This window comes from Esox lucius, chromosome 13 (genome assembly GCF_011004845.1).
Source record: "Esox lucius isolate fEsoLuc1 chromosome 13, fEsoLuc1.pri, whole genome shotgun sequence".
Lineage (NCBI taxonomy): Eukaryota > Metazoa > Chordata > Actinopteri > Esociformes > Esocidae > Esox > Esox lucius.
The window spans coordinates 27272010-27285242 of NC_047581.1; the positions used below are offsets into that span (position 1 = coordinate 27272010).

Below are 13233 nucleotides of genomic sequence, written 5' to 3' on the forward strand. Positions count from 1 at the left end.
TTTACTCTAATTCAAGTTTTGAATTTTGTTTATATTTTAAATGAAAGATCAAGTGGATAAAAATTAAATACATTTACAGCCATTCATTCCCATTTTGGTTAATTGAAGGAGACTTTTGAATATTTGTATATGTAGAGAATAAAAATTGAATTACCTTTTTTTGGATACAATTGCATTTTGAATTAAATATACTTGGGGCTTTCATATTCATGCATAACAGACCAGATAACAAAGGACAACTACTGCAGTTCTGAATTCTGAATAATATTATAACTTATGACAAAACTTGTAACAACTTGCTAAATTACTGCAGTTGGGGGCCGAATACACTGCGACTCCTATAAGACTTACATGCTCTCTGGAAAATTATTTCCATGACTACAATTGAGCTTGCTGGTGCTCGACCCACTAGAGCTGCTTGAAAATGATCAGGTAAAGCCACCGACAGCCCTTTCACCCAGCCCCAATAGCGCTGACCCAATTTATACCACCCTCTGAAAGTCCCTGGCAATGGCTGTACGCCGCTTTGTATTTACAAACTCCTGATTGCATTGATTCAGCTATACTGCGTACAGTAGCAGTGATCCATTTAGGACCCTGCATCATCTCCAAATCTACAATTAGACATCAGACAGTTGGGTGTCTGTGAGCTCTACCAAGGCAGAAAACCAGAGAGGGAAATCCCTCTAGTCTGTCAGGGGAAAACAGGCTTTATTAATGACAGCAACGTGGAGTTGATTAAGAAAGCATCGGCGCTTGTATTCCCAATCCTCTAAGAAAAAGTTAATAGAACATAAAATCAACATTTTGTCAGAACCATCTCAGTCTCTGGACTTAAATCCCATTGAAAACCTTTGGTTTGAATAAATGAGGGACACACAATGGCACAAAACTTTTTCTAGTGTAAACCGACAGAATTATAAATTAACATGTTTTTTCAACATTTATTGTAAAAAAAAATATATTTACACGAAGTATATAAGAAAAGATTCACAGTAAAACAAAATAAAAGACAAAGCCACAAAAGCATGAAATCTAACTAAAGGCTAAAATCACTTTTCAGATTTGGCCATACACGAGCACGAGCACGACAACCTTTTTAGTGTTCTGATTTGGCTTCAATGCAAGAGGAAAAGTCAACACAAATTAAACTAAAAAAAAGGACAAAAAAAAACAGTTGGCAGAGTTGCGGTTTCAGAACCTGTCATCAGAAAACCCAGGCTTCCCAGAGGGCTGATCTGTTCCTGCATCTCTAACTCTGAACAGTTTTAGCTCTGAGCCATGCCCACCCCAGAGGCCTTCAACCCCACTGACCCAACAGAAATCCCACGCTCACTAACACTGGACTTTACAGAACTGTCACCATGCCAACCGTTACTATAGGAGCCATCACTTTGGATGGAGCTGTTTGCAAGGGAGCCGTTGCTGTAGTTAAAACTATAACCATGTGAGAAATTGCCATCATTAGAGAAGTTGCTATGCTTGGAGCCATTGCCATTACGGTGTTGAGAGACATTACCACGCTGGGAAACTTTGCCAAAGGAACTGCTACCCTGAGAGTGACTGCTATAGGAGTCTTTGCCAGATCCACTGCTACAGAGACCACGCTCAAACCCTGACACCTGTAGCCCCTCTGGTTTTGAGGGAGAGGTATCTCTTTGTTGATTCACTTCACCAGTATTCTCCACACAGGTCTCACTGGCAGGATCATTAGCAGGGATGCGGGGCACTTCCTTAGGGTTACCCCCTTTGAATCCATTGGGCTGGCCCTCTGAAGGAGCACTTGGGCCTTCACATCCCTGGAAAGACAACCCAGATAATAATATTGGATTGGACCTAAACTAATTATAGATTCACTACCAACAGACTCAGTGTACACAAACACTTATACACTAAAAATGTATCTTATGTATGTTGTACACTAAAAAATTATCTTAAAATATTTTTAATGGCTTACATTAAAACACATTAATAGGTATACATGCTCTCATGACTACTGGTTTTAATATACATTTTTACATTCCTTTCATACATAGTTCCCCTTTTTCCCCGGAGTACTTTAAGTATTTTTTAATCTGACCCAATAACAAAAGTATTGGGACAGATTTTTTTAACCTCATAAGGGCAAAAAAGGACTACAAATGGACAGTTCTCATAAATCTGCACAAACGGTACAGACGGAACACATGATTAACCAGAAACATCTGCCAATTGTCCCAGTGCTTTTGGTGCCCTGAAAGATTTGTCTTATTCCTAAATGGTGAAAACAATATATACACAATTACCCCCAATAAAAGCTGAGAATCTATTCTTCAACACCATAGTTATTGTTAAATTGTTCAAGTCCAAACATAGTATAGAGTCAAAAGAAAAAAAATGCTTAACTGTCCCAACACTTAAGGAGGGCTCTGTGTGTACATAGTGACAACACGATTACCACACCCAGACTGTTCTGTGAATGGACTTACTGAGAGTGCTGCATCAGCCTTCTCCCCCGTGTCCTGGGCCCCTGCCACTGACTCTGTCCCATCAAGAGGCTGTCCAACAGGGGAGGAGAACTGGGGTCTCCCGAGTGGGCCAAAGTCGGAATGATCAATACCTACCATGGAGGCCAACTGGCCCAGTCTGCAACACAAAAGGTGTGTTCACACTGTACTTTAGCCTAGGACTGAGAGCCTCCTAAGCTCTGGGCTAAGGGAGATTTTAGCCAAGGCTAAGCAAGTGTTCACACTTTCATATTTTGAAGAGGTCTAGCACCACCCTTAGCCTAGGGCTATCTGGTCCTAGAAACTACATTTCAGGGCTAGCCCCAGAAACACAGTGACAAAAGAACCAGTGTGAAACGAGGTCAAGAACAAAACAAACCACAATATCTGTTCCATTGAGGTGAACTTCTTACACATTTCTACACATTTTCAAGGATAATGGTCTATTACTTTTTGTTACAGAGGGACAACACACCAATAAAAATGTATTACCATTCCCAAGACTTACCCAGCATCCTTGAGCAAGTCTAGGAAGGCATGGAACTTGCTAAAGGAGCTCTCAATGCTGTCCAGAACCGCATCATCCTCTAAAACGCTGGGGGAGCCAGTAGTAGGTGCCTGCAGCGCCTCAGACAGGGAGAAGTTGATACTTCGCAGTCGAGCATTCTCTAACTCATACTGTACAAAGTAGATTATGAACACACACACACAGACAACAAGGCGTAAGTAACATACATGTATCCAATTCCTCTCACGTAAACTGTTGACACTGTGAACACTACATTTTAGTGAAGAGTACAGCGGACGTCAGTACCTCCATGAGACGCCTTTCTGTCTTCAGTCTGGCCCTCCGCTCCTCCGCTATCCTCAGCCGACATTCCTCCAGCTCCACCTGTACGACAAACAGGTGAACCGCGCTCGGTCACACGGCAACCCAAAACCCCAGCGTCCGTCCGGCTGCACCACATTTGGAACTAGTCCTGTTTTGCGACGCTTCTACCTGCAGCCATTTTGGTTTTTACCTGTAAGCGTTTGTACTGTCTGACAGTAATCCTCTCCTGAAGGCTCTGTGCTAACAGGCTTTTTGAGACAACACCTTCCTCCTCTCCCTCCTCTTCCTCCTCTGACTCCGTCTCCATTGTGACCTTGACAGATGCAGCCTCCTGATGAAGAGCATACGGAAGACGCCGGCGGACCAGAACATGAGCGCATGCACAGGGTTCGTGTACACAGCGTGCGGGAGAAATGGACTGCTTTTACCTCAAAGCTCGGCTTTGCCACGGTGTTATCTAGGGATATCCCTCTGTCAAGATAAGGAGAGGCAGGCATTCAACAAGTCATGGAGGACATTTATTTTAGTATTTATAATTAAAACGAATGTTCCATCCAGTAATAGGAAGATTCTGGTAGGAAAATAACTGCTGTCCTCTCCAGCCACTGCCATTACCTCTGTCGACCAGCACGTTCTGCGGTGCGCCATGGGATACACCCGCCAGAGCCGCGACGTGGCCGCGGGGGACCATCTGGACTCGGCCTGCTGGATGAACATGACCTTCGAGGGCCTAGGGCATGACAATATTAAACATAACATCACTGAGTTAATTACATTACATGGGGGACATTTAATGAACACGCGCTCTGAAAACATTACGTTCAAGAGTAGCCAGCAAAAACCATAGGTAACCATAGATACAACTGTTTCACTCCATGGTTAACCAAGTATGGTAGCTAGCTAGAGTTATTAACTGTGATGCCATTTCCTGGCTCATTTGCTGTCTAATAAACACAACTGTGAGCCCTTCATCACATCACTGAGGGGTCAAGGGTCAAGAGAAAATGTCATGGAATCAAACACAGCATAGTGAATGTAGCTCAGTGGCATCTGTTCACACTGGGCGATGTCATCCATGAACAGCGTCTCATGAGTAAGATGAAGAGTTTAAGAGAGGATTAAAATTACCCATTCTAATTGTTGCTTTTCCTCTAGCTGTATTTCCCAGTGTTTTTCTCTTAAGGCCAGGAAGCTTCTGTGGGTCTTTGAGGGATGGGGGCTTGATCCAGGAGTACTACAACATAAAACACGGAGCATATATCACTGATAAACTATAATTATCAACTCTGAGAGCCTACATATTTTACACGTCTTCCTTCACATGAGAGAAGGCACGCATGCACACAAACACAGTACACTTCGTACCATTTCCTTACAAACAACAGGTCCCTACCTTAGAGGACTGACCGTTAGCAAGAACTCTTTCGATCACAGTCTTCACCAGGTCGTTGTCTATAAGGGAAAGAAGAGGGAGATCCCCTTGTATTAGGCCAATAGCAAAAAGCAGCAAGCAGAGTACATAAAATCATTATTATGTCAATTACCAGCATAGTGTGTATGGTTTTGACAGGTGAAGTGATTTAACCAATCCCACCCACTCACACCAGTGAAAGTTGAAATTTACCAACTAAGGGGTTCCTCCTGATATCCAGGACACAAAGAGTGGTGTTGGATTTTAGAGCCTCCAATAGAGAAAGTGTCCCCTTGTTGGACAAACCACACTTCTGCAGATCCACCGCTAAGAAAGAAACGCAGAAAAGAACATCAGTAGTCGGCAACATATGGTCAAACCCATCGACAACAAAGACGTTTTGATGCGGTGTTCCCTATTGAACACCACCCAAGCCTGGATTCCAGCTCAGAAAAGCAACCAAATTACCCAATTTGATAGAGGGTCAACGAGAGACTGAATGTTTCCACTCACCTTTGACCCAGAAGTCCTCAGCCAGTTCCTTAGCGAGGGCAGCTGCCCCTCTGTCTCCCACCAGCGTGTTGCCACTGAGAGTGACCCGACGGAGGCCTCCCATGCCCTCAAACTCAGGCTTCCTGTACCTCAGAGACTCGACCCAGGCTACACTGTGCCTCTGCACGGCCTGATGCTGCAAGGCAGTGGAGAGGTCAGTCAAGTGGCGCCGTCACACGCAACCCCAAACACCACACACACACCATTCCCCATAACTCCTTGAATAAACGCTTTGGATATACAATGCTTTAATTGCCAGAATTGCGACTGAAATTGCGTTTGAATGGTAGCACCATAGGTTTGCCATGGAATAAGATAACTATGTAAAATTCTGGTAAATATCAAAGGGCTAAAAAACTCAGTGAATACATTGCATTTTCTATATACTTCTAATTATTTTAAATAATATAAAACTACTTGATCGTTCAACCACCTTCTACAGCAACTGTTTTGTCTCTCCTTAGTCTTTTTTTAATAAGCACCTGATTTTTGTATCACTTACTGTCTGGCTTGATTTTAATGTTCCATAACAAAATATTTGCTGCTTTTTCAATCATTGTTTATGTTGGCAAAGATACTCCTGAAGAATCCAACAACAGTGCTGGTCCTGATTTTTATTTTGTTTTTGCTAGCGCACCACACGTGTACAGAAATGTGAGCTGCCATATCATGTTGACCAAATCAGAGCAGTATGTTTGAAATGTAAAGCGAGTAATTCAGCAGAAGATTAGCAAAACAAGGGGGGGGGGGCGAGCTCAACTAGCCCATTGTAAGTAAATGCATTTAGAGAATAAATACATAAGCAGAATGTAATCCAAACATGTGCCGGATTTATTTTGCATAATAAGTATGTATTTTCAGAGAAAAGACAGATCTGCAAAAATGTATTGTTTTATATGTAAGGACTTCCATGCACATTATTCTCTCAATGTGTCATACTGGCCATAACCTCTAGAGGGAAACAGTGCTACCTGTATTGACAGTTGGTAAAGAACGCTCATAACAGTGGTCCAGTACCTTGATAATGTTGGCCATATGCTCCGCTCCTCTCCAGGTCAGATTGCATCCAGTGAAATCCACTGTTTTTATAGATGTAGAGTACTTTACACTCTGGCAGATAGCTGAACATTAGAAAACACCAATTAGACTAAACAGACAAACAATTTTGGCATAATGTGCACACAAGTTGACCTTTACTCCTTTTCCAACAACTTAGTCTTACTCACCCTCTAAACCCTCGTCTGCTATAGGACAGTGAGCGAAGGACAGATTTTCCAAAGATACATTTTTGGCTAAACCCTGGAGAGTGAAACAAACTGGTGTTAATGGGGGCACTGAAGAACTTTAAGATGGTTCAGCTTCTGCAACTACCTTGGTGAGAGTAATAAGGTCTCTCTCTCTCAATGGAAGACCGTGGAGTTCGAGGGTCTTGAGGTTTGGTGAGGTGGTCAGACACTCTTGGAGCGCCTTACACAGTCTGAGTGTCATCTCCTTGGAGCGGATGGCTGGAATCTTTTTCCGATAGCCCGACCTGTACCTTTCTGAAATGGGTGACGAGAGCACAGAGACAAGAAATAAAGACAGGTAATAAAGCAAGGGCCTCCAAACTCAAAATGTTTAGATATTTACCTGGCTCTCCGATGCTGAGACCACTTTGATAGCTGCTGCTGACTGCGACATGGTGTAGCTGTTTATTGATTGTCAGACAGTTGAGTATAGGAGTCCAATCTGTCAGTTTGAGACGATCCCCGTTAAAGGCGAGAATCCCTTGACTCAGATTTGCCTTGACTGCTGGCAACGGGACTGAGTCCTGCATAGCACATGCATTATCATAATAAGCCTCGAAGTCGTAGGCTCCTCTGCGCCGAATTTGAACACTGTCCAGCATTTTGAATCTAATTAGCGGAAGAAAAGAATAAACGTAAGCATGCAACACAAAAATGTTGGCATTGTCTGCTTAAGATTGTGCCTTGAAAGTTTAATTGTATGACGCCATGGTGTTAATAGAGTTTTGTTCAAGCCATGAATGTAGAGAGGTCAGACACTACTGTACAGTACAATAGCTTCACTTCACTAGCGAGCTGCAACTGTACAGAGGTACTACCGGTATGTCAGTACTATATAAAAAAAAAGACATAGCTAGAATTACGGTAATTTTGACAAGTATAGTAAGCTATAGTTTGCACAAATAAAGGTAATAATCAAATTATCTTTACCTTGCATCAAATCAAAGAATGCACAATCCTAGCTGCCATTTGCTTTCCAACACAAACGGAAGCAAAACCTAGCTACCTAGCTAATCTAAATATAATAACACTTAAGCTATGATAACCCGTCTCCAACATAAACTTTTTCTAGTAGTTCTGGCTACAGTAGTGTTGCTAGATGGTGAAGTTAGCTTAACATTAGCCAGCTGGCCCAGACTACTAGCTATTATTAATAATTAATTGCTGGAATGTCATATGTTTAAAAAGCTAGCCACCAAGATAGGTACACTACAAACAATAGCTCACCTGTCAGATTCTCAAGCGTTCTCCAGGCGTTGTTGTTTCCTTGGTTTCCCAAACGCGACGCAAAAAGTCAAAGTGCAAACCCTGGCGTATAATAAACTAGCAACAATAAGAGTACGCCACAACGCGCCACAAAAGTCGATGGAGGTCGATTCCTAACTTCTCCTAGTTCCGCCTTCATAATAAAAGTCACTCAATCAAAGTATTCCAAATTACTTAATTGCACTGAAACTACACTTGGATGTAAACTGACAAGAGAAAAGGAAAAGGAATGGGGAATACCAATTTCCTGGTATTCCTACATAACGATATTCCTACATAACAAATCTGTTCAACTGACTTGAATTTTATACAGCATATCTGTCAACCCTTTGGACCTATTATGTTTTATGGTTTATGTTGGCAATGTCAGACCATGCCTAGATTTTTTATTAAAGACCTGCTCAATGTTATAGTAGTTCTACAATGAGTTTATTATATTTTGCATTCTTCTCCAAACACACTTGTTAATTGCCTTTGGGATACACGGTACATTTAATGATACTGTCGTTATGTACAATGTATTTAATGAACATGAAGCCTTCATTATTCAGTCTTTCCAAGAAGATTGGTATTTTTTATCAATATATTAGAGTTTAGTCATATTATTTATTATAGTATTTGTCCAGTCTCCCTTCTGGACAAAAACATGTTTTCAGGAAATAATTGAGAAATACTTAATTTACATGACTAATTATGATAGATATCTCTGTTCCTAGCAATCCAAACAATTCCATTTATCATTTCAGATAACGTTCCTAGGTGAAAGCATGCAGGAAAGGACAGTAAACCTTCACACTGCTCTTCACCCATCACTGACACGCCTGAGAAAAGACAGACTAAGCTACAACACATATGTAGACAACCAGCATAAACGTTCTTGTCATCTATTTGCTTCTCTGTGGCCTTTACTCTTAGGGGAGCAGCTGGGCAGCAACAGGCTGTGACAGTGGGAAAACCCCAACATGTTCCCGTTTTAGAGGAGGCAAAAGAAACTGGGCCACTGGAACCACTGAGCGATCCTTCATTAGAGACCACAGGAAAACTGATCAGAAATGAACTATGAGAGCTGATCCTAGGCCCTAAGGTTTGTGCACTGCCCTGGCGGTTGGTACCTACATCAGTCACTCTGTTTCTTTTCCATCATCTCATACTTGCCATGGCACAGAGGAACACTGCAAAAACACTGCAGTCAAAGCTGTCCTCTGTTCAGAACCTCTGAAAGTAACACTTCATGCTTCCAGCAGTGAAAGACAATGGCCAATCAGCACAATGCCTGGACTGGTGGATTCTGTCTCCGGTATAGACGGCTTTGGATCAACAGTGTAGAGTTCTACTACTGTGAATAATTCGGGACCGGGGAGGCCCGTAGGATCAGGAAGACACTCGAGGAGAGACACAGTTGCCGGGCTCAATCCATCGGCGAAACAAAGCCAGGTCTGGCCCATCAAGAGGGAGCTGGCAAGATATGATGGAGAAGGGCTAGGTTTTAATTACCGATTTATGACCAGAGCACTCCACGGTGAGCTAGGTTGTTTATCTTCTTATTTATCCTCGTACAAGGAAAACACCAACGCCAGCAAGAGTTCAAAAGGAACATCTGACTCAAGCTAATTTCTTCACCAGTCTTGTGCTAGTGTCCCACTATAAAAATTGCTACAGACACCTTGATGTTGAAGGAACTGAAAAATGGCTATTCTATGTTTATTTACACATTACCGTTAAATGATTCTTCACTATGTAGTATAAACATTTATACGTATGTACCTAATTTCTGTTCTAATAGTCTATCATTGAAATGTTAATGATTAACAGATGTTTCTGTAAGGTGTGAATGCAGGATCAAAAGGTTTGCTTTAAATTGCCTAGCTTGCTTGATCCTCAAGATAACACCACTCTGTCATATGAGATGGCCCCAGCAACAGATCGGGACGTGTCCCTAGTTGATAAGAGGGTCTATTTTTCAGTCCTTATATATAAAATGCATTAGTCACATCAATTAATAGACTATTTGGAATGAATCTAAAATGGGTGCAAATCCAGTTCCTTCAATGTGGACTACAAAGCTTGCAACCATCTGCACAACTCAATGGACTGGTCAAATGATCACTGTGGCAGAGGTGCCCCATTCATGTGTGATAAGGTCCTGTTAAGATTGTGGTTCCTAAATATGTTGCATATTTTTTCGTTTTGGAAATGTACTATAGCAAACTGGCAGCAACATGTTGGCTAATGTGGACATGTTTCCCTACGGAGAAGGCCTTTCATTTCAGACACAGGTTGACTTGCTTCCCCTGACAACAGATCTGGGACACAGCACATCGCTCAACTATCCTCATTCTTTTCTGTGACACCATTTTATTGCTGAAATGGGTTGCTTAAGTCACCAGAACTAAATTCCTCAGTGAGATAAACTCATTTTAACTTTCACTCTTAATTGGGTTTGGAATTAAAATAGAGCAGCAATGTTCGGCATTAACAAGTGTCTGAGAGCTTAAATACACATGTCTTTGTTGTGCCTTGGTTGCATTGATTTACTATGTAGAGTAAAAGTGTATTCCCTTGATGTCTCCACAGATATTATTTAGCAATTTGAGCACTTTGAATACATTTGTTTGTCTGTCAAATATTATTCAGTTGGTATGCAGTTAAACATGTTTTTTTTTTATAACATCATGTATGGCACTCTTCCAGAGTTATTTGCCATAGTTTCCAATTACCACAAAAGCTTTCAGGTTCTAGAGGGTCAAGAAGCAGGTTTTTCTTCTGTTTGTAACATAACCAAATCTAAAACCCAGGTGTGATTATAGTGATACTTGGTTAATCTTACCTACCTTACCTGTGTGTATGTTTCAGACAGTGGATAGGAGTTTGAACCTAAAGAACTACAGTAAACAAAACCAGTGCCCATTTTGACAACGCAGTGTCTTTGTTTGGTAAACCACTTTTAATCTACTCTAGAATTAAGCAATATAATTTTCACAACATAATTTTTACTTTTGGCCCACTCGATTTTGGAGGACATTCAATCCGGTAAGAAATAAAATCAAAATCAAAGGAATAATCAACCAGGTCATCAACTAGGTCCTTGAACTTTCCATTAATATATCTGTTGATTTCACGGCAGAGGAAAATATCCATTATTATTGGCATGCAGAAATTGGCTTGTGTTTTTTCAGCCCTGGAACAGAAGTATATTCCAAGCTTTACTAAACAAAGAAGAGTAAGACCTGAAGCCTAGACCAGTAACATTATTTTAAGATGGCAATTCAAGGTTGCTGCTCCTTTAATTTCGATGTGCATAATATATAGCACTTTCAGAAGGTATTCAGACCCTTTCACTCCACAATTTCTTGTTTTATAAAATTACTTTATCAGTTATTAAATTGTATTTGTTTGTCTTCAATCTACACACAATACCCCATAATGACAAAGCAAAAAATATGTTTTTAAAAGTGTGCCAATCTATTGAAAATAAAAAACGTGTTCATGTGTTCAGACCCTTTATTCAGTACTTTATGGAAGCACCTTTGGTAGCAATCATAGCTCTGATTCTTCTTTGGTATCCTTCTACCATCTTTTCACAGCTCTGGTTGGGCATTTTTTCAAATTTTGGGTTAGGGTTTTTGGGTTTGGGTTAGTTTTTGCTGTGTGCTTCAGGTTGTTGCCATGATGAACAAATAATCTTTGCCCCAGTCTGAGGTCCTGTGCACTTTGTATCAGGTTTTCTTCAAGGACCTCTCTGCATTTTGCTCCATTCATTCATCAATCAATCAATTATATTTATTTTTTAAAGCCCTATTTACATCAGCAGTTGCCACAAAGTGGCAGCATGAAACTCCAAAGACCAAGAAACAACAAGAATTGAGGTACAGTGGCTGGGAAAATCTCCCTAGTAGGGTCGAAACTTAATTAGAAACCTAGAAAGGGGCCAGACTCTGAGGTGTAGACACTCCTCTTCTGGCATTGCTGGGTGAAGATTATAAGAGTACATGGCCTTCAGGGTCACATCAATATTTGTGCATGCTCAGATGACCAGCAGATAAACAAATGCAGGTGGGCTGTGTCCAGAGTCTTTAGGCAGGATTCAGATCAGATCGAGTGGACAAGGACAGGGACAGATGGGCTGTGGGCAGAGACAGAAGGAATCAAATGGATCAGAATCAAAATTTGAGAGAGCATTCCTTGGATCCAAAGGGATACCTCAGCATGTGATTCAGACAGACCCTATTCCCCCATCATATAAACTAACCCAACATAAACAACTGGGACTTAATAGAGGACAGACAGACCCTATTCCCCCATCATATAAACTAACCCAACATAAACAACTGGGACTTAATAGAGGACAGACTGACCCTAGTCCCCAGGCACAACACAGCAGTAGGGTAAAACTAGGGAATGAGATAAGGGGCAGTCCTAGGACACTGTGGCACCAGCCAGACTACACTTAATCATAGACCTTACTGAAAAGATGCATCTTTAGTAGGAACTTAAAGGTTGAGACGAAGTCTGTGTGAAAGAAAGCCATGCCTCCAGTTGTTTGTCTAGAAATTCTAGGTACAGTAGGGAGCCCAGTTTCTTTGGACCATAGCGTACGTGCCCTAGTCTTGGCTGCTGAGTAGCATTCCCCTACCCCATCCGCAAAGGTCTATCCTACAGGACAAGTAAAAAACATCAGTGCTTGTAGTACAGATGGTGAAGAGCATTTTGCTTGTCTAAAGAAAATTATCATTGGAAAAATTTATTGGTACTGGTAAATCTGTGTTAATGCTACAATTTGTTGGCATGGTAGAAGAAGGATAAATGTGAATGTGCTGTTTACCTGTGATATCTCTTATTATGGTTGTATTGGATGTATTTTTGTCACACAAAAGTATCATTGCTGACATTCGTATTTAGTACATTAAGAAAGTGAGCTGTGGTGAAATGCCCCTTTAATAAATGCCAAATAATTATGGTATCATTATTATAAATGTATAAATCATATTAAAACAATCTCTAAGAGCCTTTAATGCTCAAGACAAGCTAATTTAGGTCTCTGGACTTGAATAGGATTTGTGCATCAAAATGCCAAGGACACTTAACCCAACCATGGAATCCTCTAATACTTTGTCCATAGACTAGTTACAGGGTAAGGATACCAATATGCCATTTTGTCATTTGAGTAAACTAACCCTTAGTCTATAACTATCCCCTAGTCTACAACAAAATTTGCAGAAAGAGAAGCGGCCATAATACTTTCTGAAGGCACCATAAGTACTTCAGGAAATTGGAGAAATACAGTATCCTGTACATTACCCCACATAGAGGAAGCACAGCAGTGCCATATAATTTCAGTATGAACAACTGAGAAGCAATATATTTTGTTTTTAAGGTAGATCAGACTATAGGCCAATTTAA

At 41.0% G+C, this 13233-nt stretch overlaps 1 protein-coding gene across 2 annotated transcripts; it reads right to left on the reverse strand.

The window, feature by feature from the left end:
• Positions 1 to 492: 492 nt before the first annotated feature.
• Positions 493 to 8105, reverse strand: cep78 (centrosomal protein 78). Of its 2 annotated transcripts, none has more exons than XM_034296270.1 (16): positions 7795 to 8105; positions 6911 to 7176; positions 6650 to 6822; positions 6508 to 6580; positions 6299 to 6402; positions 5243 to 5417; positions 4943 to 5056; positions 4712 to 4770; positions 4447 to 4552; positions 3934 to 4048; positions 3747 to 3789; positions 3509 to 3649; positions 3301 to 3378; positions 2995 to 3164; positions 2469 to 2625; positions 493 to 1799 (listed from the first exon to the last, which is right to left on the reverse strand). In XM_034296270.1, the coding sequence occupies exons 2-16, from the start codon at positions 7167 to 7169 to the stop codon at positions 1269 to 1271; spliced, it is 2298 nt and encodes a 765-aa protein (XP_034152161.1). In that variant the 5' UTR covers positions 7170 to 7176; positions 7795 to 8105; the 3' UTR covers positions 493 to 1268. The 2 variants fall into 2 exon arrangements, with proteins under 2 accessions (XP_034152161.1, XP_010875110.2); XM_010876808.4 differs by having other exon boundaries at positions 495 to 1799; positions 6653 to 6822; positions 7795 to 8104.
• Positions 8106 to 13233: the final 5128 nt, after the last annotated feature.

What these genes read in the sequence shown, in the direction of transcription:
- cep78 (XM_034296270.1), bottom strand. Translation starts at nt 7,169, where the DNA reads ATGCTGGACAGTGTTCAAATTCGGCGCAGAGGAGCCTACGACTTCGAG. An exon ending in AGCAGACGAGGGTTTAGAGG is followed by an intron (nt 6,403 to 6,507) that starts GTGAGTAAGACT and finishes TCTAATGTTCAG; the next exon opens with CTATCTGCCAGAGTGTAAAG. An exon ending in CAGGAGGAACCCCTTAGTTG is followed by an intron (nt 4,771 to 4,942) that starts GTAAATTTCAAC and finishes TTTCCCTTATAG; the next exon opens with ACAACGACCTGGTGAAGACT.